At 46.2% G+C, this 21533-nt stretch overlaps 1 protein-coding gene across 2 annotated transcripts; it reads left to right on the top strand.

Moving 5' to 3' along the window:
- Positions 1–441: 441 nt before the first annotated feature.
- Positions 442–8949, top strand: LOC119355013 (protein MEI2-like 4). Of its 2 annotated transcripts, none has more exons than XM_037621781.1 (14): positions 442–891; positions 1451–1544; positions 2235–2527; positions 3027–3427; positions 3509–3667; positions 3848–3964; positions 4036–4184; positions 5060–5151; positions 5232–5693; positions 5965–6604; positions 6711–6795; positions 6891–6959; positions 7235–7414; positions 8300–8949. In XM_037621781.1, the coding sequence occupies exons 2-14, from the start codon at positions 1462–1464 to the stop codon at positions 8471–8473; spliced, it is 2904 nt and encodes a 967-aa protein (XP_037477678.1). In that variant the 5' UTR covers positions 442–891; positions 1451–1461; the 3' UTR covers positions 8474–8949. The 2 variants fall into 2 exon arrangements, with proteins under 2 accessions (XP_037477678.1, XP_037477677.1); XM_037621780.1 differs by having other exon boundaries at positions 2186–2527; positions 8300–8925.
- Positions 8950–21533: the final 12584 nt, after the last annotated feature.

The raw sequence follows: 21533 nt of genomic DNA on the forward strand, positions 1-21533 counted from the left end.
CTAACAGCAAGAGCCGTCGAAATCCCCGGTGGTTCGGCGGCAGCAACTCCAGCGGTCCAGTCCCGATCGACCCCCACACAACTCGTACTGGTGAGCGTTATCCTGTCCCACACCAGACAATCGGAGAACGTGACCTCCGCGTCACCTCACCGCGCCAACCCCCACCCCTCCGCGAAATAATTCCGTCCCCGTCCAAACGCCGCTTCCCACCCGGGCCGACGCGCAGCCACGCGGGTCCCGATGTCTGACACCGGCCCCAGCTCACTGACACGTGGGGCCCCTGACCCGGGTACATGTGCCGTTTGGCACGAACGGAATGGCGGAGGAGCTATACGGTGCCGCGGTGGGGTGCGCCGCGGGTGAGCCTACCGCGGTGGGGACCACACCGGGCGCGGTATATATAGGCCCCGCACCTTCTGCATCGCGTTTCCACTTAGTCCAATAAATAATATAGTAATACAGCATTTCGCCGCTCTTTTAATTAGATTTTTTTGGCCTTCGTCTCCGCTTCGTCTCGTCTCGTCTCACCACCGCCAGTCCACCACCAGCTCGCCGGAATTCCCTCGCCGGAGACGCGCTGCGGCGGCATACCTAGGAGGAGGAGCGAAGAATGGGGAGGAGTGGAGGGGTGCCCGCTGCCGCGCTCGCTCGCTAGGGTTAGGTGCGCGCGTGCGTGAGGATGGAGCTCGCTCTCTGAGCTCGCCTCGACCCCCCGCTGAGGGCATTAGCTGTGCCGTCGCTGCGCGCTGGGTGATCTGCCCTCCTGTGAGCTCCGGGGGAGCCGTTTTGGCTTGCGCCATGGAGCCGTCTCTTCCGGGCGCGGCCACGGGTTGCGTGTTGCGGTAAGCTCCTGGCCGCGACAAGCTGAAGGGGATCTCGACTGCCGATCTGGTGAGCCTACAAATTCTTCCGTTTCTAACAATTTTTTTTGCGGGTTTTCATGCAAATTCGGGGTGCGTTTGTGCAGAAAAATGGTGTTTGAATTCCTGGAGGTATTTGTTTGGGGGTAATTTTGTGCGTATTTTTCTCGCTTTGTGTGATCTGTGCTCGGGTTCGGGGGATACTTTGATGCGGTTGGGCAGTATTTTGGTCTCTTCTGCCTTTTTATTTTGATCACAAGTTTCTTGTGCTCTTTCGAGCTCGTCGAGGACGAGGAGCATTAAATTTCCCGTCGTCTTTTGCGCTGTTTTATGGCTAATTAGTTTGGGAGCACAGAGTTCTGCACGGAATTTTGCATAACCTTTTTTAATCGTTCAATTCGAGTTGTTCCGGTCCTAAATTTTGCAGAATTTCTCCAGTGTTCCGTAGCCGGTCTCGTGAGTTCGATTTTGGGTTCACGGTCGATCAAATCTAGGCCTCGGGACTGCATTTTCTCGCGTTTATTATTTGATGATCTGCTTCAGTCGAGCTACCTGAGGTGTTGAAACTTGGTATCTGTCTATCTTTCAAGGTGCTAGCAGGATGCCAGCTAGAATCATGGAGCAGAGGCACCACATGCCCCCATTCCACCTCCCCGTGGAGTCCGAATCGTCTTCTCCCATGTGGTAAGCCAACTGCAATAGCCATTATTGCCCGATATCCTTAAATGATGTCTAATGATGGACTGCATTCTTTCTTACTTTAGGGTAGGGGGTACTAATTGGTTCAGTTTTGGGGTGACTTGGTCAGTATCATTAACAACTAGACCTAGGTTAATTCCTTCATCATTATCGAATTCTTTTTGTAGAGGCCTGTTGGACACTTCAGGCAGGAATGTTTTCCTGAGCATGTTAGTGACTACCTGAACATTCGTGTAATTTGTAGGTGCTTATTAGTTTATTCTTCGGGTAGTTTCTCTCGGACTAAATAAAATGTGACCTAGCAGAACACTGTTACAGTTTACGGATATGTGGGGGCATCCGAGGTTCCACATATGGGACAATTGATCGAGCAAGATTGGAGGATGTGTATCGTTGTTTCCAGGTAGCTTAAGGTAGCTGTCTTGCTATATATGGGTGAAGCAGCTGATTTGGAAGGCACATGGTCTCACAGGGGTGATTGGGTATCGATTATTGACAGATGCGCATGGATGTTGCCTACAATGATTCTTCCATTAAATAATTCTGATGTTGCTTCATCACTTCTCTTTGCGCTCAGTGTTTGTGTTCGTTTTTATGGCTGATTTATTTCTTGTTTTGAAAAACAGAAAAAAGATTCATTGATTTCGGGAAGTAGGTCTGCTGCATCTTCTCCAGTCGAAAAGCCAAAGCCTATTGGCCAAAGGTTGTGCATCAATTAGGACTTATGGACCCATACAAGTTGATGGACCAGAAAACTCCCTTTGGTGAGCACAAGTTGTTGGGCCATCAAAGGCATGTTAACCTGCCGCCAACCCCCTGGAGGGCTGATCAAGATCCTCTACAACAACATGATTCATTTTCGAAGCCGTTGGCTTTATTTCCTAATGCTAGAAAAGGACATTTAAATATGACCCAATATGAGAATGGACTTTTCTCAAGCTCCCTTCCAGACATTTTTGACAACAAATGTAAGCCCTTGATCCTTGTCTCTTGCAGTTTTTATTTCATTTATTATAGCACTTCATAACACTGAACTATGAACTGCGTCCATCCGATATGGTACTCCTCCCTTCAGTTCATATAAATAATACTCCCTCCGTCCCAAAATGTAAGACGCTTTTTGACACTATACTAATGTTAAAAAGCGTCTTATATTATGGGACGGAGGGAGTAGTATGCAGATAACGGAAAGGGTAAACAAAAGAAGATAAGGAAAATATTTTTATTTGCTTATTAATAAAAAGCTTGTTTGCTTTTATTGACTGTTTCACTTCAGTGAAATCTGAGCTTTTCTTGCTACATCCAAGTGAGAAACGAGACAAACTGGCCTGAGCTTTTCATGCTACATCCAATTGAGAAATGAGAGTCTGTCCTGTGCTTTTCATGCTAAGTCCAAGTGAGAAAAGAGACAATCTGCAGTAATATTAGTGCTTAATATTAAACCACTTTTAATTTGCTGATGTGCAGTGAGACTAACACCTAAGAATGGCCTTGTTGGCCAGCCAGCTGAAAAGGAACTCAACCATGCAGATGACGAGCCTTTTGAATTAACTCAGGAAATTGAGGCACAAGTAATTGGCAATCTCCTCCCTGATGATGACGACTTATTGTCAGGTGTTCTTTATAATGTGGGTCACCCTGCCCGTGCTAATAACATGGATGACATTGATGACGATATATTCTCTACTGGAGGTGGAATGGAATTGGAAGCTGATGAAAATAACAAATTGCTAAAACTTAACGGAGGTGCCAACACCGGTCAGACTGGGTTCAACGGCCTACTGTATGGCGAAAACCCCTCGAGAACCCTTTCCATTAGAAACATTAATACCAATGTTGAGGATACTGAATTGAAACTCCTATTTGAGGTAAGTTCCATCTTCCAGCTTGACTTTCTCCCAACTCTGAAGGCAATATATTTCACCTGATAGCATTTATTTTCTTTGTAGCAATATGGAGACATCCGAACACTTTACACTGCCTACAAACATCATGGTTTAGTGATGATATCTTACTATGATATAAGATCGGCAGAACGTGCCATGAAAGCGCTTCAAAGCAAGCCATTCAGGCAGTGGAAACTTGAGATACATTACTCCATCCCAACGGTATTTCCTTGATATAATGCCATTCTGACTTGATATGATGTGGTGCTTTGACATTACTTAATGTGATATTACTACGATGTTTGCTTGCCATTATTTGTTGCATTGGTACTTAATTGGCACTGGAAATGTATTTATACTTGCAAGAATGTTCACATTCTAATGCTGACTTTGTTCCAATAGGAGAACCCTTTGGAGAATGATAATAACCAGGGCACACTTGCAGTGATTAACCTAGACCAGTCTGTAACTAATGATGATCTTCGTCATATATTTGGTGGCTATGGTGAAATCAAGGCGGTATGGCCTGCGCACTAACCAACTCTTATGTCAGCTAGTACACTACAGATACTAACTTCCTTGTTTATCAGATTCACGGGACATCACAAAATGGCCATCACAAATACGTTGAGTTTTTTGATACCAGAGCAGCAGAAGCTGCACTTTATGCTTTGAACATGAGAGATATTGCAGGAAAGAAAATCAGATTAGAGCGCTGCTGCCTGGGCGACGGTAAACGGTATTACTGTGACCATAATTTTGCGCATCTGTCCATTTTTAGTGCTTCTAGTGCCTTCGCTTTTCGAAGAGTCTTATTACACACCTTGTGTCGGCTACCCTTCATGAAGTTCTTTTTTCTCCAACACGCTTTAGAATGCTGTTATTTTTTATTAGAGGAAGGTACTGAAATGGCACAAGGTATGACCAATGGAAGCCAAAAATGAACAGAAAAACTAAAAAACCAGCAAACAAAAAACCAAAAAGGCTAAGAAGACTAACAAAATCTAACCAAAACTAGCATAATGACCTATATATACTATACCAATTAGGAAGCAAGAGACCTGAAGCCCCAGTAAGCAGCAGAATATGGCGGTCCAGTCGGTAGCAGCAACCTTCGCAGATCAACTTTGTATAAAGTTATCTGGGTATCTGCGAATTGAGGAAATATATAATTCAACGGTGTTTATGGTCTTGCATATACTGTGAAGTTGGTAAACATATCGTCAATGGACATATACAGTATACACGGGGCTGATGCAATTCCTGTCTCTTCAATAAAATATGTTTTAGTTATTAAACACGCAAACTTGTGATTGACGTTTAATATGATTTTTTAGAGTCGTCATTTGCACTTGAATTCAAAGTTGGTTGTATACTTGTATATTTCTTGTTTTAGGGAAGTGTGCTTTGGAGTTTGGAGGAAATTGGTAGGTGTAAAAAAATCTTTTCATATGATGTGCAGGAAGATGTGTTTTAGAACTTGATGCAGAACGTCCCCCCTATGGATTATTATGCTTGTCTAAACTTTATTTTTGGAGGAAGAAACAAGAGCATCTGACTTTCCTTATGCCTATTCTTACAACTGTATTAGTAATGCTAGTTTTTGCACAACAGTTTGACGCGGCACAGGCCTCCTGAGTTGGAACACGAAGAGTATGGTGCATGCAAGCTAGGAAATGCAAACAGTCTGCCGTCAACTTACTACGGTATGCAGTTTGATTTCAAATCACGAGACATGTTTCTGCTGCTAATCGCATTTACTAACCTATGTATGGCATAATACAAGGTTCTGTCAACATGGCTTCCATGACTTCCGCTGGTCCTGAACATGGGATCTCTCGGGTTCTGCGTCCCAGAGTTCAGCCACCAATACACCAATTCAGGGAGGGAGCTTTCCTGGATGTTCCCTCAAATACTATGCAAAGTATATCCTCTCCTGTTAGAATTGCAACTGCAGTAACGCATAACAACCGGTCGACTGTCGGTGAGAATGGTCATTCACTTGGAAAGATGGGTGGACAGATTAATGGACACTTGAATTATGGATTTCATGGGGTTGGAGCTTTCAATCCACATTCCCTTCCTGACTTTCGCAACGGCCAAAGTAATGGTATTTCTTGCAACTTAGGCACAATATCACCCATTGGAGTTAAGAGCAACTCTAGAACTGCTGAAGGAATGGAGAGCAGACATCTTTACAAAGTTGGTTCTGCTAACCTTGGTGGTCATTCTTCTGGTCATACCGAAGGTACTAATTTGGGTGCCTTATTTACTGATGTAGCCATATGTTTATGGAGACGCACTGTTTCCATTAGGTTCATTTGCCATCTCTTTCCCTTCCAGTCATTTTCTTGAAAATGTCAATTTTGAAAGAACATATGCTTTGATATCAATAATACAGAAGCTTTTATAGCTTAATGGTAATTGGTGTAGCCTAAATTATACTATTTTTGAGGTTGCAACTATTCTGTTTAGACAATGCAATTAGGCTTACATGGGCATGCCTTGTGTTCTTGTAGCACCCGGGTTTTCAAGAACTGGAAGCTGCCCCCTTCATGGCCACCAAGTAGCGTGGAATAATTCAAATAACTCCCATCACCATACCTCCTCTCCCATGCTATGGACGAACTCAGGATCATTTATCAATAATATACCATCTCGACCTCCCATGCAAGCGCATGGAATTTCAAGAACATCTCGCATGCTTGAAAATGTCCTTCCAGTGAATCATCATGTTGGATCTGCACCAGCTGTCAATCCATCAATTTTGGATAGGAGAACTGGTTATGTAGGGGAGCTGATGGAAGCGCCAAGTTTCCACCCTGGGAGTGCTGGAAGCATGGGTTTCTCTGGTAGTCCGCATCTGCATCAGTTGGAGCTCACTAGCATGTTTCCTCAGAGTGGAGGGAACCAAGCCATGTCCCCTGCACACATTGGTGCTCGATCTCCTCAGCAGAGGGGGCATATGTTTAATGGAAGGGGTCATATAGGTCCCCCTCCATCTTCATTTGATTCACCAGGTGAACGTGCAAGGAGCCGAAGAAACGAGTCATGTGCTAATCAATCGGATAATAAAAGGCAGTATGAGCTAGACATTGAGCGTATAGTCTGCGGCGAGGATTCCCGGACTACTTTAATGATAAAGAACATCCCAAACAAGTATACATCTGGGACTTTCTGATTTTGTTCTAGTTTATGTGCAAGTGTCACTCTATTTGAAGTCACGCCATGTTTTGATGTTTCTATTGCCTTAATGGTATTTCAGGTACACCTCTAAGATGCTTTTGACCGCTATTGATGAAAATCACAAGGGAACTTATGATTTTATCTATCTTCCAATTGACTTTAAGGTGAATGGAGCTTTTGTAAACAGCTGTTGCATGTTTATCCTTGGTTCGACATTACTTGCATACAACGAACTAATGGTGCTCATGTGCATTTTCAGAATAAATGCAACGTGGGCTACGCATTCATCAATATGATAAGTCCTGAACATATTGTTCCATTCTATAAGGTGAGAGTGAGATGTTACAAGTTATGAAATGGCGGCAGTGTATTAGATAAAGCTTCATGTTGACATTTTTATATGATTTTTCACCCTCTGCTTTCCGTCGTCATTTCTTTTTCCATAACTACCTGTATTACACTATCATGCTACAATTGCATGGATTTTGGATATCGCATGTCAGGTAGTCAGTAGTACCTTTACCATTTCTGGTTTCACGCTCTAAGCATTTTTTACCTAATGTCAGTCGATAAATGAACAACATACATGCCTGTCTCTTTCAGATATTTCATGGGAAAAGGTGGGAGAAATTCAATAGCGAGAAGGTAGCATCACTTGCATATGCTAGAATCCAAGGAAAATCATCTCTAATTGCGCACTTCCAAAATTCAAGTTTGATGAATGAGGATAAACGCTGCCGCCCTATACTTTTTCACTCAGATGGTCCAAATGCAGGGGATCAAGTATGTTCTCTGATTGTCCATATCCTTTGCTGTATTACTGTTTCGATAGGGCACCTAACTTGGTGCCACTAACTAGATGACCTGTATATCTTATTGTGTGCCCATCCAATACATGATCGGTGAAGTCCACACACATACCTAATTTTATATCATTATATTTTTATTATCTTGCATCTGAAATTAAGCAGTAGACCTTACACAGTTTAGTATGTTTTTTTCTTATGCTACGTCAGAACTTTTCCTGAGTATTTCTTTCCTTTAGAATTGTATTGACGCGGAAAGAAATACTGAGGAAAAATTCTTACTCCCTCCGTTCCAAATTACTCGTCGTGGTTTTAGTTCAAGAGTACTAATTAAAATCCTACAAATCATGGAATATGATCCTCAATTCATTCTAAATCCTTTGAAACAAGGAGGTCCTTGAGGATTCAAGCATAGGCTCATCGTTCTTGTTTCCTAGTGTTGCTATGTTCTTTTTAATGATACATATAGCTGTATAGGCTCATCATTTTCTTCACATATGGTGGTGTTTGATGCGCAATTGGGATACATTGTGGGTTAGGGAGCGGAAAATAAAACCATCTTGTTAACATTAGGCAGGGCTATGAGTTTGGAGTAGAGAATATAGTGCATACATGACAAGATTGCCCCTCGATAATGGCTTTACTTAATTTTGTGTGTATATATTTTTTGTATTTTTAACATTATTACTCAACCTGTCTACAAAAAACCATCGTTCTGATTGGACTTCAAACTGTGGTATATGAAACTACATATCCCATGCCAAACACCCCAATAGATTGAACTCCTCCCACCCACTATTTCCATTCTTACCTCCCATGATGAGTCTGAACTGACCATGTTTTTGTTGTAAACTTTTCTCAGGAACCTTTTCCAATGGGAACACACGTCCGTTCTAGGCCTGGGCGATCCAGGGTTTTGAGCTGCGAAGAAAGTCACCGGGACACTCTGTCATCTTCTGCCAACAATTGGACTCCTTCCAACGGGGGCGGCCACGCTTCAGGCTACTCAAAGGAGGCTGACCCAACCACAGCTTGAAAGCTGAAGCACTAACCACAACATCAACATCCAACCTTTTGACATTTGCAATCCCAGTTTTCACATTACCATCATTTCCCACCTCTTTTTGCTTGTGGTATTTTCGGAGTCTGTAGCTATTTAGTACTTTCTATGTCGTGGGCTACCAGAGGCTTCCTAGAGGCTGCAAATTTTGTCGCTGAGTAGAAGCAAGGGAACGGACGGAGGGTGCTCCCAGTTTCTCCTGAGCCTATATGCGTGTATTAACTGAAGGCCGTGGAAGGCAAAACTCGTGGGGAGCTCTCTGAGATTTTGGACTGTAAGGTGTAACCCAGCGTTGTACAGGGTTTCCTAGTAAGAATGCATGACGGGGACAGCCGACACTGTATTGGTGCTGTTGTATGAAAGGCAGGCTGTGCCATGCAGCGTCTTTTGAAACTGTTTTGATGTTAACTACTCCCTCCGTCCGCGAATAAGTGTACATCTAGCTTTTATTCTAACTCAAAGTTTTGAAACTTTGACCAACTTTATAGGTAAAAGTAGCATTATTTATGGCACTAAATTAGTATCACTAGATTCGTTCCGAAGTGTATTTGATGTCATATAATCCTACTACTCTTTTCTAACAAGTTGGTCAAAATTATAAAACTTTGACTTAGGAAAAACGGTAGAAGTACACTTATTCGAGGACGGAGGGAGTAGGGAAACATGCCCGTGTGTTGCAACGGGAGAAATAAAATCCTTGACATAATAATAATTGTCTAAGACACTCCATGGCTACATGCGCATCATTTCAATATGGTGAAGCACTAATAGCATAAGCAGTGAAAGCTTAATTTACAATTCAACTTTAATGGTGCCAAAAGTAGTTACAAAGACATGCATTATTTCATACATAGATTTATAGCTATAGAGTATCTACTGCTAGTGTTGAATTTTTAGCATGTTAGTTGTAGTCTTTGTGCACAAAATAAGAGAGTTTTTTACTATACAAAATCTCATTGATGACATTTCCAACAAAATTTTAAATTATTATGCTGGTACAATTTTAAATTGAGGAAATCTAAGGAGGCTAATAATTATTTTAGGTTACCTCAAATTCATTTTTTTTCTTAGAGATATTGAAAATTTATTTTGTCATTGTGAGTTTATTTAATTTTCTGACACAAAGTCTATTTTTTTTACATGATCTTGGTTGGTCGTTGTATCCGAAATAGGATTATCTTTGTGGCAAAACAAACACTCACATGTGTAGTTAGTTTTTTCATTAAAAGTATGAGCGTCCTGTGGGTCGCGCTCATGCAGCTATAGCAGCTATAGCTGCAGTCTTCATCAGGTTTGATGAAGATTGTTTTCGTCAGGGAAGACCCAATCCAATCCATCTCCACGTCTCCGCAGCGCAGCGACCGCACCGCATGCCACAGCTCCTCCTGCGTCCAGCGCCGCCGGTCAGCAGCGCCTGCCGCGCCCTTGCGTCAGATTGCAAGATGGACGAGTCATACCGCCGCTTCGCCGTCAAACAAAAAGGCCGCAAAGCTGTCACTGGGCTGACTGCATCATCACAAACGGGTTCAAGCGGATACGCCGCATTGTCTACTACCAGCCTACTCTCTCTCTCTGATGAAGAGAATCCACAAGCAGCTACCAAGCAAACTCTTCGTCACCGATTCACCGATTCAACTTGATTGCATGGAGTTTAACCCGTATACAACGTTGGTCGTCGATGTTTTGTCAGGCGTCAGTACATCCCCCTGTCCATCCTCAACAGGGTCACATACCACTACTAGATTCAGATGGCCACCATGTACGCCTTTGCCGACGCCGGCTCCACTGCCATCGAGAAGGGCCGCGCGGCTGTGCTCGCATAGTACTGCACCTTTGCCGGCCAGCTCCGCAAGTGTCCCAGCAACATGCCGGTGTGGGGTCCTGAACGACCGCATTGTGCGTGCGCTCCTCCAGTCCTCAGTACGTGCCCAACCGCGAAGTCTGCGGTTGTCCGCGGCATGGAAAGAGAGAAGCCGGTGGCGGACTGTGCTGTTGCTACCTGAGTTCCTCTACTCTGTGTTGTGTTTGTCGCCAGCAGTGTTGAACATGTGTATCTGTACATAGGTCTGGATTTCGTATGCAGTACCAGTAGTGTCTATCTCCTTTTGTAAGTATGTGTATCTTAGGAGACAAGATACATGTCACACCCCTTGTACCTATATATATGTGCCTAATCCACAATCAATAAATCATCGATGCACCAAATCATTCTCTACATGGTATCTATCGCAAGTCGATCCCCTGCCGCTTCCGCCTAACCCTGGCCGCTTGCTGCACCGCTCGCGCCGCGCCGCTCCCTTCCCGCGCCACTATGACTTCCTCCGGCTCCTCCTCCTACAACCCCTTCGCCGGGCCGGACCCCGCCGACATCCGCGACATCAACATCCACGACCGCGTCCCCGTCGTCCTCGATGCCACCGACGCCACGTACTTCGCGTGGAAGAAGTACTTCTCGCTGCTCTTCCGCGAGAACAACCTCGTGGATCACGTTGACGGCTCCGTTGACTCCCGCACCATGGTGGGCGACTCCGAGTGGATCACGATCGACGCCACGCTCATCCGGTGGTTCTTCACCACCATCTTGAAGGACCTGTTTCACACGGTCGTGAGCGATGGTGATGATGCCCGCGCTGTGTGGGTCAATCTCAATGGCCTCTTCGCCGACAACAAGATTCAGCGCCACATGTTTTTGCAGCAGAAATTTTTTGACTGTCATCAGGATGATCAATCTATCGATGACTACTGCCGCCGTCTGAAGACGTTGGCGGATGAGCTCCGTGACATTGGCGCCAAGGTTGATGACGACCTCCTCCTCAGCACGCTCACCGCCGGCCTCAATGAGGACTTCGGTAACGCCAACCTCTCCCTCATATCGGAGCCCTCCTTCCCCAAGTTTGTGGCATACTTGCGGTTGGAGGAGCGCCGGATGAAGGGGGTCAAGAAGCGCGCGCAGCACCACACCCTCGCCTTTGGCACCTCGCGTGGTGCCCCTCCACCGGCCACCCCGCCCGCGCCCCGTCACCAGCCGGCGCCCCCAGTGCCTCCAAGGTTTTACCCCCTCCCGCCTGCGCCCTCTCGCCCCACCCACTGCCCCCAGCAGCCGCAACAGGGTGGCGGGCGCCACGGCAACCACCATGGGGGCGGTCGCAAAGAGGCGCAGGGGGGCCCTCGTCAGCAGCAGCAGCAGCAGGCCACCCCGCCCTGGACTTACGGCACCAACCCATGGACGGCGTCGTACACGCGTACTCGATGCCGGTTCCTCGGGCTCCCGCTCCTGTTGGAAATATGCCTTAGAGGCAATAATAAAAGGATTATTATTATATTTCCTTGTTCATGATAATTGTCTTTTATTCATGCTATAATTGTGTTATCCGGAAATCGTAATACATGTGTGAATGCATAAACACCAACATGTCCCTAGTAAGCCTCTAGTTGACTAGCTCGTTGATCAACATATAGTCATGGTTTCCTGACTATGGACATTGGATGTCATTGATAACGAGATCACATCATTAGGAGAATGATGTGATGGACAAGACCCAATCCTAAACATAGCACAAGATCGTATAGTTCGTTTGCTAGAGTTTTTCCAATGTCAAGTATCTTTTCCTTAGACCATGAGATCGTGTAACTCCCGGATACCGTAGGAGTGCTTTGGGTGTACCAAACGTCACAACGTAACTGGGTGACCATAAAGGTATACTACGGGTATCTCCGAAAGTGTCTGTTGGGTTGACACGGATCAAGACTGGGATTTGTCACTCCATATGACGGAGAGGTATCTCTGGGCCCACTCGGTAATGCATCATCATAATGAGCTCAAAGTGACCAAGTGTTTAGTCACGGGATCATGCATTACAATACGAGTAAAGTGACTTGCCGGTAACGAGATTGAACGAGGTATTGGGATACCGACGATCGAATCTCGGGCAAGTAACGTACCGATTGACAAAGGGAATTGTATACGGGGTTGCTTGAATCCTTGACATCGTGGTTCATCCGATGAGATCATCGAGGAGCATGTGGGAGCCAACATGGGTATCCAGATCCCGCTGTTGGTTATTGATCGGAGAGTCGTCTCGGTCATGTCTACATGACTCCCGAACCCGTAGGGTCTACACACTTAAGGTTCGGTGATGCTAGGGTTGTAGAGATATGAGTATGCAGTAACCCGAAAGTTGTTCGAAGTCCCGGATGAGATCTCGGACGTCACGAGGAGTTCCGGAATGGTCCGGAGGTGAAGAATTATATATAGGAAGTGCAGTTTCGGCCATCGGGAGAGTTTCGGGGGTCAGCGGTATTGTACCGGGACCACCGGAAGGGTCCCGGGGGTCCACCGGGTGGGGCCACCCATTCCGGAGGGCCTCATGGGCTGAAGTGGGGAGGGAACCAGGCCATAGTTGGCTGGTGCGCCCCCCCTTGGGCCCCCATGCGCCTAGGGTTGGGAACCCTAGGGGAGGGGGCGCCTCCACTTGCCTTGGGGGGCACTCCACCCCCTTGGCCGCCGCCCCCCTAGGAGATCCCATCTCCTAGGGCCGGCGCACCCCCTAGGGGGCCTATATAAGGGGGGGGGGGAGGGAGGGCAGCCGCACCCGAAGCCTTGGCGCCTCCCTCTCCCCTGCTACACCTCTCCCTCTCGCAGAAGCTCGACGAAGCCCTGCTGCGATCATTGCCGCATCCACCACCACGCCGTCGTGCTGCTGGATCTCCGTCAACCTCTCCTTTCCCCTTGCTGGATCAAGAAGGAGGAGACGTCATCCGCTCCGTACGTGTGTTGAATGCGGAGGTGCCGTCCGTTCGGCACTTGGTCATCGGTGATTTGGATCACGACGAGTACGACTCCATCATCCCCGTTCTCTTGAACGCTTCCGCTCGTGATCTACAAGGGTATGTAGATGCACTCCCCTCTCGTTGCTAGATGACTCCATAGATAGATCTTGGTGAAACATAGATAATTTTTTTTGTTTTCTGCAACGTTCCCCAACAGTGGCATCATGAGCTAGGTCTATGCGTAGTTCTCTTTGCACGAGTAGAACACAATTTGTTGTGGGCGTAGATGTTGTCAACTTTCTTGCCGCTACTAGTCTTATTTTGCTTCAGCGGTATTGTGGGATGAAGCGGCCCGGACCAACCTTACACGTACGCTTACGTGAGACCGGTTCCACCGACTGACATGCACTAGTTGCATAAGGTGGCTGGCGGGTGTCTGTCTCTCCCACTTTAGTTGGAGCGGATTCGACGAAAAGGGTCCTTATGAAGGGTAAATAGAAGTTGATAAATCACGTTGTGGCTTTAACGTAGGTAAGAAAACGTTCTTGCTAGAACCCTCTTGAAGCCACGTAAAACTTGCAACAACAATTAGAGGATGTCTAACTTGTTTTTGCAGCAAGTGTTTTGTGATGTGATATGGCCAAAGTTGTGATGAATGATGAATGATATATGTGATGTATGAGATCATGTTCTTGTAATAGGAATCACGACTTGCATGTCGATGAGTATGACAACCGGCAGGAGCCATAGGAGTTGTCTTTATTTTTTGTATGACCTGCGTGTCATTGAGAAACGCCATGTAAATTACTTTACTTTATTGATAAACGTGTTAGCCATAGTAGTAGAAGTAATAGTTGGCGAGCAACTTCATGGAGACACGATGATGGCGATCATGGTGTCATGCCGGTGACAAGATGATCATGGAGCCCCAAGATGGAGATCACAGGAGCTATATGATATTGGCCATATCATGTCACTATTATTTTTGCATGAGATGTTTATCATGTTTTTGCATCTTGTTTACTTAGAACGACGGTGGTAAATAAGATGATCCCTCATAATAATTTCAAGAAAGTGTTCCCCCTAACTGTGCACCGTTGCGACAGTTTGTTGTTTCGAAGCACCACGTGATGATCGGGTGTGATAGATTCCAACGTTCACATACAATGGGTGTAAGACAGATTTACACATGCAAACACTTAGGTTGACTTGACGAGCCTAGTATGTACAGACATGGCCTCGGAACACAGAAGACCGAAAGGTCGAGCATGAGTCGTATAGAAGATATGATCAACATGAAGATGTTCACCGATGTTGACTAGTCCGTCTCACGTGATGATCGGACACGGCCTAGTTAACTCGGATCATGTTATATTTAGATGACTGGAGGGATGTCTATCTGAGTGGGAGTTCATTGAATAATTTGATTAGATGAACTTAATTATCATGAACTTAGTCTAAAATCTTTACAACATGTCTTGTAGATCAAATGGCCAACGTTATCCTCAACTTCAACACGTTCCTAGAGAAAACCAAGCTGAAAGACGATGGCAGCAACTATACGGACTGGGTCCGGAACCTGAGGATCATCCTCATAGCTGCCAAGAAAGATTATGTCCTACAAGCACCGCTAGGTGAAGCACCTGCTCTCCCTGCAGAACAAGACGTTATGAACGCTTGGCAGACACGTGCTGATGATTACTCCCTCGTTCAGTGCGGCATGCTTTACAGCTTAGAACCGGGGCTCCAAAAGCGTTTTGAGAGATACGGAGCATATGAGATGTTCGAAGAGCTGAAAATGGTTTTTCAAGCTCATGCCCGGGTCGAGAGATATGAAGTCTCCGACAAGTTCTTCAGCTATAAGATGGAGGAAAACAGTTCTGTTAGTGAGCACATACTCACTATGTCTGGGTTACATAACCGCTTGACTCAGCTGGGAGTTAATCTCCCGGATGACGCGGTCATTGACAGAATCCTTCAGTCGCTTCCACCAAGCTACAAGAGCTTTGTGATGAACTTCAATATGCAGGGGATGGAAAAGACCATTCTTGAAGTATTTGCAATGCTGAAATCAGCAGAGGTAGAAGTCAAAAAGGAACATCAAGTGTTGATGGTGAATAAAACCACTAAGTTCAAGAAAGGCAAGGGTAAGAAGAACTTCAAGAAGGACGGCAAGGGAGTTGTCGCGCCCGGTAAGCAAGCTGCCGGGAAGAAGCCAAAGAATGGACCCAAGCCCGAGACTGAGTGCTTTTATTGCAAGGGAAGTGGTCACTGGAGGCGGAACTGCCCCAAATACTTAGCGGACAAGAAGGCCAGCATCATGAAAGGGATATGTGATATACATGTAATTGATGTGTACCTTACCAAGTACTCGTAGTAGCTCCTGGGTATTTGATACCGGTGCAGTTGCTCACATTTGTAACTCAAAGCAGGAGCTGCGGAATAAGCGGAGACTAGCGAAGGACGAGGTGACGATGCACGTCGGGAATGGTTCCAAGGTCGATGTGATCGCCGTCGGCTCGCTACCTCTACATTTACCTACGAGGTTAGTTTTAAACCTCAATAATTGTTATTTAGTGCCAACTTTGAGCATGAACATTGTATCATGATCTCGTTTAATTCGAGATGGCTACTCATTTAAATCGAGAATAATGGTTGTTCCATTTATATGAGAGATATGTTTTATGGTCATGCTCCGATGGTGAATGGTTTATTCTTAATGAATCTCGAGCGTAATGCTACACATATTCATAGTGTGGATACTAAAAGATGTAGGGTTGATAATGATAGTCCCACATACTTGTGGCACTGCCGCCTTGGTCACATAGGTGTCAAACGCATGAAGAAGCTCCATGCAGATGGACTTTTAGAGTCTCTTGATTACGAATCATTTGACACGTGCGAACCATGCCTCATGGGTAAAATGACCAAGACTCCGTTCTCAGGAACAATGGAGCGAGCAACCAACTTATTGGAAATCATACATACTGATGTGTGCGGTCCAATGAGTGTTGAGGCTCGCAGTGGCTATCGTTATGTTCTCACCCTCACTGATGACTTGAGTAGATATGGGTATGTCTATTTAATGAAACACAAGTCTGAGACCTTTGAAAAGTTCAAGGAATTTTAGAGTGAGGTTGAGAATCAACGTGACAAGAAAATCAAGTTCTTGCGATCAGATCGTGGGGGAGAATATTTGAGTCACGAATTTGGCACACACTTAAGAAAATGTGGAATAGTTTCACAACTCACGCCGCCTGGAACACCTCAGCGTAATGGTGTGTCCGAACATCATAATCGCACTCTATTAGATATGGTGCGATCTATGATGTCTCTTACCGATTTACCGCTATCATTTTGGGGCTATGCTTTAGAGACTGCCGCATTCACTTTAAATAGGGCTCCGTCGAAATCCGTTGAGACGACACCGTATGAATTATGGTTTGGGAAGAAACCTAAGCTGTCGTTTCTAAAAGTTTGGGGATGCGATGCTTATGTCAAGAAACTTCAACCTGAAAAGCTCGAACCCAAGTCGGAAAAATGCATCTTCATAGGATACCCTAAAGAAACTATTGGGTATACCTTCTACCTCAGATCCGAAGGCATGATCTTTGTTGCCAAGAATGGATCCTTTCTAGAGAAAGAGTTTCTCTCGAAAGAAGTAAGTGGGAGGAAAGTAGAACTTGATGAAGTATTACCTCTTGAACCGGAAAGTGGCGCAACTCAAGAAAATGTTCCTGAGGTTCCTGCACCGACTAGAGAGGAAGTTAATGATGATGATCATGAAACTTCAGATCAAGTTGCTACTGAACTTGGTAGGTCCACAAGGACACGTTCCGCACCAGAGTGGTACGGCAACCCTGTCTTGGAAATCATGTTGTTAGACAACGGTGAACCTTCGAACTATGAAGAAGCGATGGCGGGCCCGGATTCTGACAAATGGATGGAAGCCATGAAATCCGAGATAGGATCCATGTATGAAAACAAAGTATGGACTTTGACTGACTTGCCCGTTGAGCGGCGAGCCATAGAAAATAAATGGATCTTTAAGAAGAAGACAGACGCGGATGGTAATGTGACCATCTATAAAGCTCGTCTTGTCGCTAAGGGTTATCTACAAGTTCAAGGGGTTGACTACGATGAGACTTTCTCACCCGTAGCGAAGCTGAAGTCCGTCCGAATCATGTTAGCAATTGCCGCATTCTATGATTATGAGATATGGCAAATGGACGTCAAAACGGCATTCCTTAATGGTTTCCTTAAGGAAGAATTGTATATGATGTAGCCGGAAGGTTTTGTCGATCCTAAGAATGCTAACAAGGTGTGCAAGCTCCAACGCTCGATTTATGGGCTGGTGCAAGCATCTCGGAGTTGGAACATTCGCTTTGATGAGATGATCAAAGCGTTTGGGTTTATGCAGACTTATGGAGAAGCCTGCGTTTACAAGAAAGTGAGTGGGAGCTCTGTAGCATTTCTCATATTATATGTAGATGACATACTTTTGATGGGAAATGATATAAAACTTTTGGACATCATTAAGGCCTACTTGAATAAGAGTTTTTCAATGAAGGACCTTGGAGAAGCTGCTTATATATTAGGCATCAAGATCTATAGAGATAGATCAAGACGCCTCATAGGTCTTTCACAAAGCACATACCTTGATAAGATATTGAAGAAGTTCAATATGGATCAGTCTAAGAAGGGGTTCTTGCCTGTGTTGCAAGGTGTGAAATTGAGCTCAGCTCAATGTCCGACCACGGTAGAAGATATAGAAGAGATGAGTGTCATCCCCTATGCCTCAGCCATAGGGTCTATTATGTATGCCATGCTGTGTACCAGAACTGATGTAAACCTTGCCGTAAGTTTGGTAGGAAGGTACCAAAGTAATCCCGGCAAGGAACACTGGACAGCGGTCAAGAATATCCTGAAGTACCTGAAAAGGACTAAGGACATGTTTCTCGTTTATGGAGGTGACGAAGAGCTCGTCGTAAAGGGTTACGTCTATGCTAGCTCCGACGCAGATCTGGATGACTCTAAGTCACAAACCGGATACGTGTATATGTCGAATGGTGGAGCAGTAAGCTGGTGCAGCTGCAAGAAGAGCGTCGTGGCGGGATCTACATGTGAAGCGGAGTACATGGCAGCCTCGGAGGCAGCGCATGAAGCAATTTGGGTGAAGGAGTTCATCACCGACCTAGGAGTCATACCCAATGCGTCGGGGCCGATCAAAATCTTCTGTGACAACACTGGAGCTATTGCACTTGCCAAGGAGCCCAGGTTTCACAAGAAGACCAGGCACATCAAGCGTCGCTTCAACTCCATTCGTGAAAATGTTCAAGATGGAGACATAGATATTTTTAAAGTACATACGGATCTGAATGTCGCAGATCCGTTGACTAAACCTCTCCCTAGGGCAAAACATGATCAACACCAGAACTCTATGGGTGTTCGATTCATCACAATGTAACTAGATTATTGACTCTAGTGCAAGTGGGAGACTGTTGGAAATATGCCCTAGAGGCAATAATAAAAGGATTATTATTATATTTCCTTGTTCATGATAATTGTCTTTTATTCATGCTATAATTGTGTTATCCGGAAATCGTAATACATGTGTGAATGCATAAGCACCAACATGTCCCTAGTAAGCCTCTAGTTGACTAGCTCGTTGATCAACAGATAGTCATGGTTTCCTGACTATGGACATTGAATGTCATTGATAACGAGATCACATCATTAGGAGAATGATGTGATGGACACGACCCAATCCTAAACATAGCACAAGATCGTATAGTTCGTTTGCTAGAGTTTTTCCAATGTCAAGTATCTTTTCCTTAGACCATGAGATCGTGTAACTCCCGAATACCGTAGGAGTGCTTTGGGTGTACCAAACGTCACAACGTAACTGGGTGACTATAAAGGTATACTACGGGTATCTCCGAAAATGTCTGTTGGGTTGACACGGATCAAGACTGGTATTTGTCACTCCATATGACGAAGAGGTATCTCTGGGCCCACTCGGTAATGCATCATCATAATGAGCTCAAAGTGACCAAGTGTCTGGTCACGGGATCATGCATTACGGTACGAGTAAAGTGACTTGCCGGTAACAAGATTGAACGAGGTATTGGGATACCGACGACCGAATCTCGGGCAAGTAACGTACCGATTGACAAAGGGAATTGTATACGGGGTTGCTTGAATCCTCGACATTGTGGTTCATCTGATGAGATCATCGAGGAGCATGTGGGAGCCAACATGGGTATCCAGATCCCGCTGTTGGTTATTCACCGGAGAGTCGTCTCGGTCATGTCTACATGTCTCCCGAACCCGTAGGGTCTACACACTTAAGGTTCGGTGACGCTAGGGTTGTAGAGATATGAGTATGCAGTAACCCGAAAGTTGTTCGGAGTCCCGGATGAGATCCCGGACGTCACAAGGAGTTCCGGAATGGTCCGGAGGTGAAGAATTATATATAGGAAGTGCAGTTTCGGCCATCGGGAGAGTTTCGGGGGTCAGCGATATTGTACCGGGACCACCGGAAGGGTCCCTGGGGTCCACCGGTTGGGGCCACCCATTCCGGAGGGCCTCATGGGCTGAAGTGGGGAGGGAACAAACCCATAGTGGGCTGGTGCGCTCCCCCCTTGGGCCCCCCCATGCGCCTAGGGTTGGGAGCCCTAGGGGAGGGGGCGCCTCCACTTGCCTTGGGAGGCACTCCACCCCCTTGGCCGCCTCCCCCCCTAGGAGATCCCATCTCCTAAGGCCGGCGCACCCCCTAAGGGGGCCTATATAAGGGGGTAGGGAGGGCAGCCGCACCTGAAGCGTTGGCGCCTCCCTCTCCCCTGCCTCTCCCTCTCGCAGAAGCTCAGCGAAGCCCTGCTGCGATCACTGCTGCATCCACCACCACGCCGTCGTGCTGCTGGATCTCCGTCAACCTCTCCTTTCCCCTTGCTGGATCAAGAAGGAGGAGACGTCATCCACTCCGTACGTGTGTTGAACACGGAGGTGCCGTCCGTTCGACACTTGGTCATCGGTGATTTGGATCACGGTGAGTACGACTCCATCATCCCCGTTCTCTTGAACGCTTCCGCTCGCGATCTACAAGGGTATGTAGATGCACTCCCCTCTCGTTGCTAGATGACTCCATAGATAGATCTTGGTGGAACGTAGAGAATTTTTTTTGTTTTCTACAACGTTCCCCAACAGCTCCGTGCATCCTTGGGCCTTGGCCGGCGAGCCACCAGGCGCTCTTCACCGCGCAGAACGCCGCCCCCTACAGCGGCTACAGCGCCGCTCCCGCACCAGCCTACGGAGGGTTTCTCCCTCCCCAGGTGCCGCCGCCGTGGGACCCGGCCCTTCTTGCTGCTCTGCACTCCGCCCCATCATCGAGCTCCTACGGTGGTGGCGGTGACTGGTACATGGACTCGGGCACCACCGCTCACATGACTGCTCATCCCGGTAACCTCACATCCGCCACTCCTGTTCATACTCCCACTCGCATCACCCTTGTTTCCGGTTCCTCCATTCTCATTACACATGTTTGTCATACGTCTTTTCCTTCTACTTCTACTCCCGTTAACATGTCTAATGTTCTTGTGTCTCCTAACTTAGTTACCAATCTTGTTTCTGTTCGCCGCCTTGCTCGTGAGAACCCTATCACTGTTGAATTTGACGATATCGACTTTTCTGTGAAGAACGCATGTACACGGATGGTACTCCACCAATGTGATAGCCCGGACGAGCTTTACACGGTGCATCCCTCTGGCGCCACCACCACCCGTCGTCCCGCCGCCTTCGCTGCTAGTGTCGATCTTTGGCACGCCCGCCTCGGCCATCCCAAATCCACCATTATGCGTCAGATTCTTCAGAGTTTTTCTTTCTCATGTAATAAGGTTGACGACCACTCTTGTGAGGCTTGCCATCTTGGCAAGCACGTTCATCTTCCCTTTAGCGAGTCTACAAACATTTCCACTTTTTCGTTTCAGTTATTGCATAGTGATATTTGGACGTCCCCGGTTGCGAGCAACACGGGTTACTTATACTATTTGGTAATTTTGGATGATTTCTCTCATTATGTGTGGACATTTCCTCTCCGTCGCAAGTCCGACGCTCTTGCCACACTCACAGTTTTTTATTCATATGTCACCATACAGTTCGGTCGTCCTATTCTTGCCTTGCAAACTGACAACGGAAAGGAGTTTGACAATGTCGCCGTCCGCAATATTCTTGCGTCGCACAACACCATCTTTCGCCTCACTTGCCCCTA

Source organism: Triticum dicoccoides, chromosome 2A (assembly GCF_002162155.2).
Source record: "Triticum dicoccoides isolate Atlit2015 ecotype Zavitan chromosome 2A, WEW_v2.0, whole genome shotgun sequence".
In the NCBI taxonomy this organism is placed as follows: Eukaryota; Viridiplantae; Streptophyta; class Magnoliopsida; order Poales; family Poaceae; genus Triticum; species Triticum dicoccoides.

Bases quoted from the DNA above. Each gene is read 5' to 3' on its own strand.
- LOC119355013 (XM_037621781.1), top strand. From the start codon at position 1,462: ATGCCAGCTAGAATCATGGAGCAGAGGCACCACATGCCCCCATTCCAC. The intron at 3,428-3,508 runs GTAAGTTCCATC...TTTTCTTTGTAG, and splicing joins AATTGAAACTCCTATTTGAG to CAATATGGAGACATCCGAAC. The intron at 3,668-3,847 runs GTATTTCCTTGA...TTGTTCCAATAG, and splicing joins TACATTACTCCATCCCAACG to GAGAACCCTTTGGAGAATGA.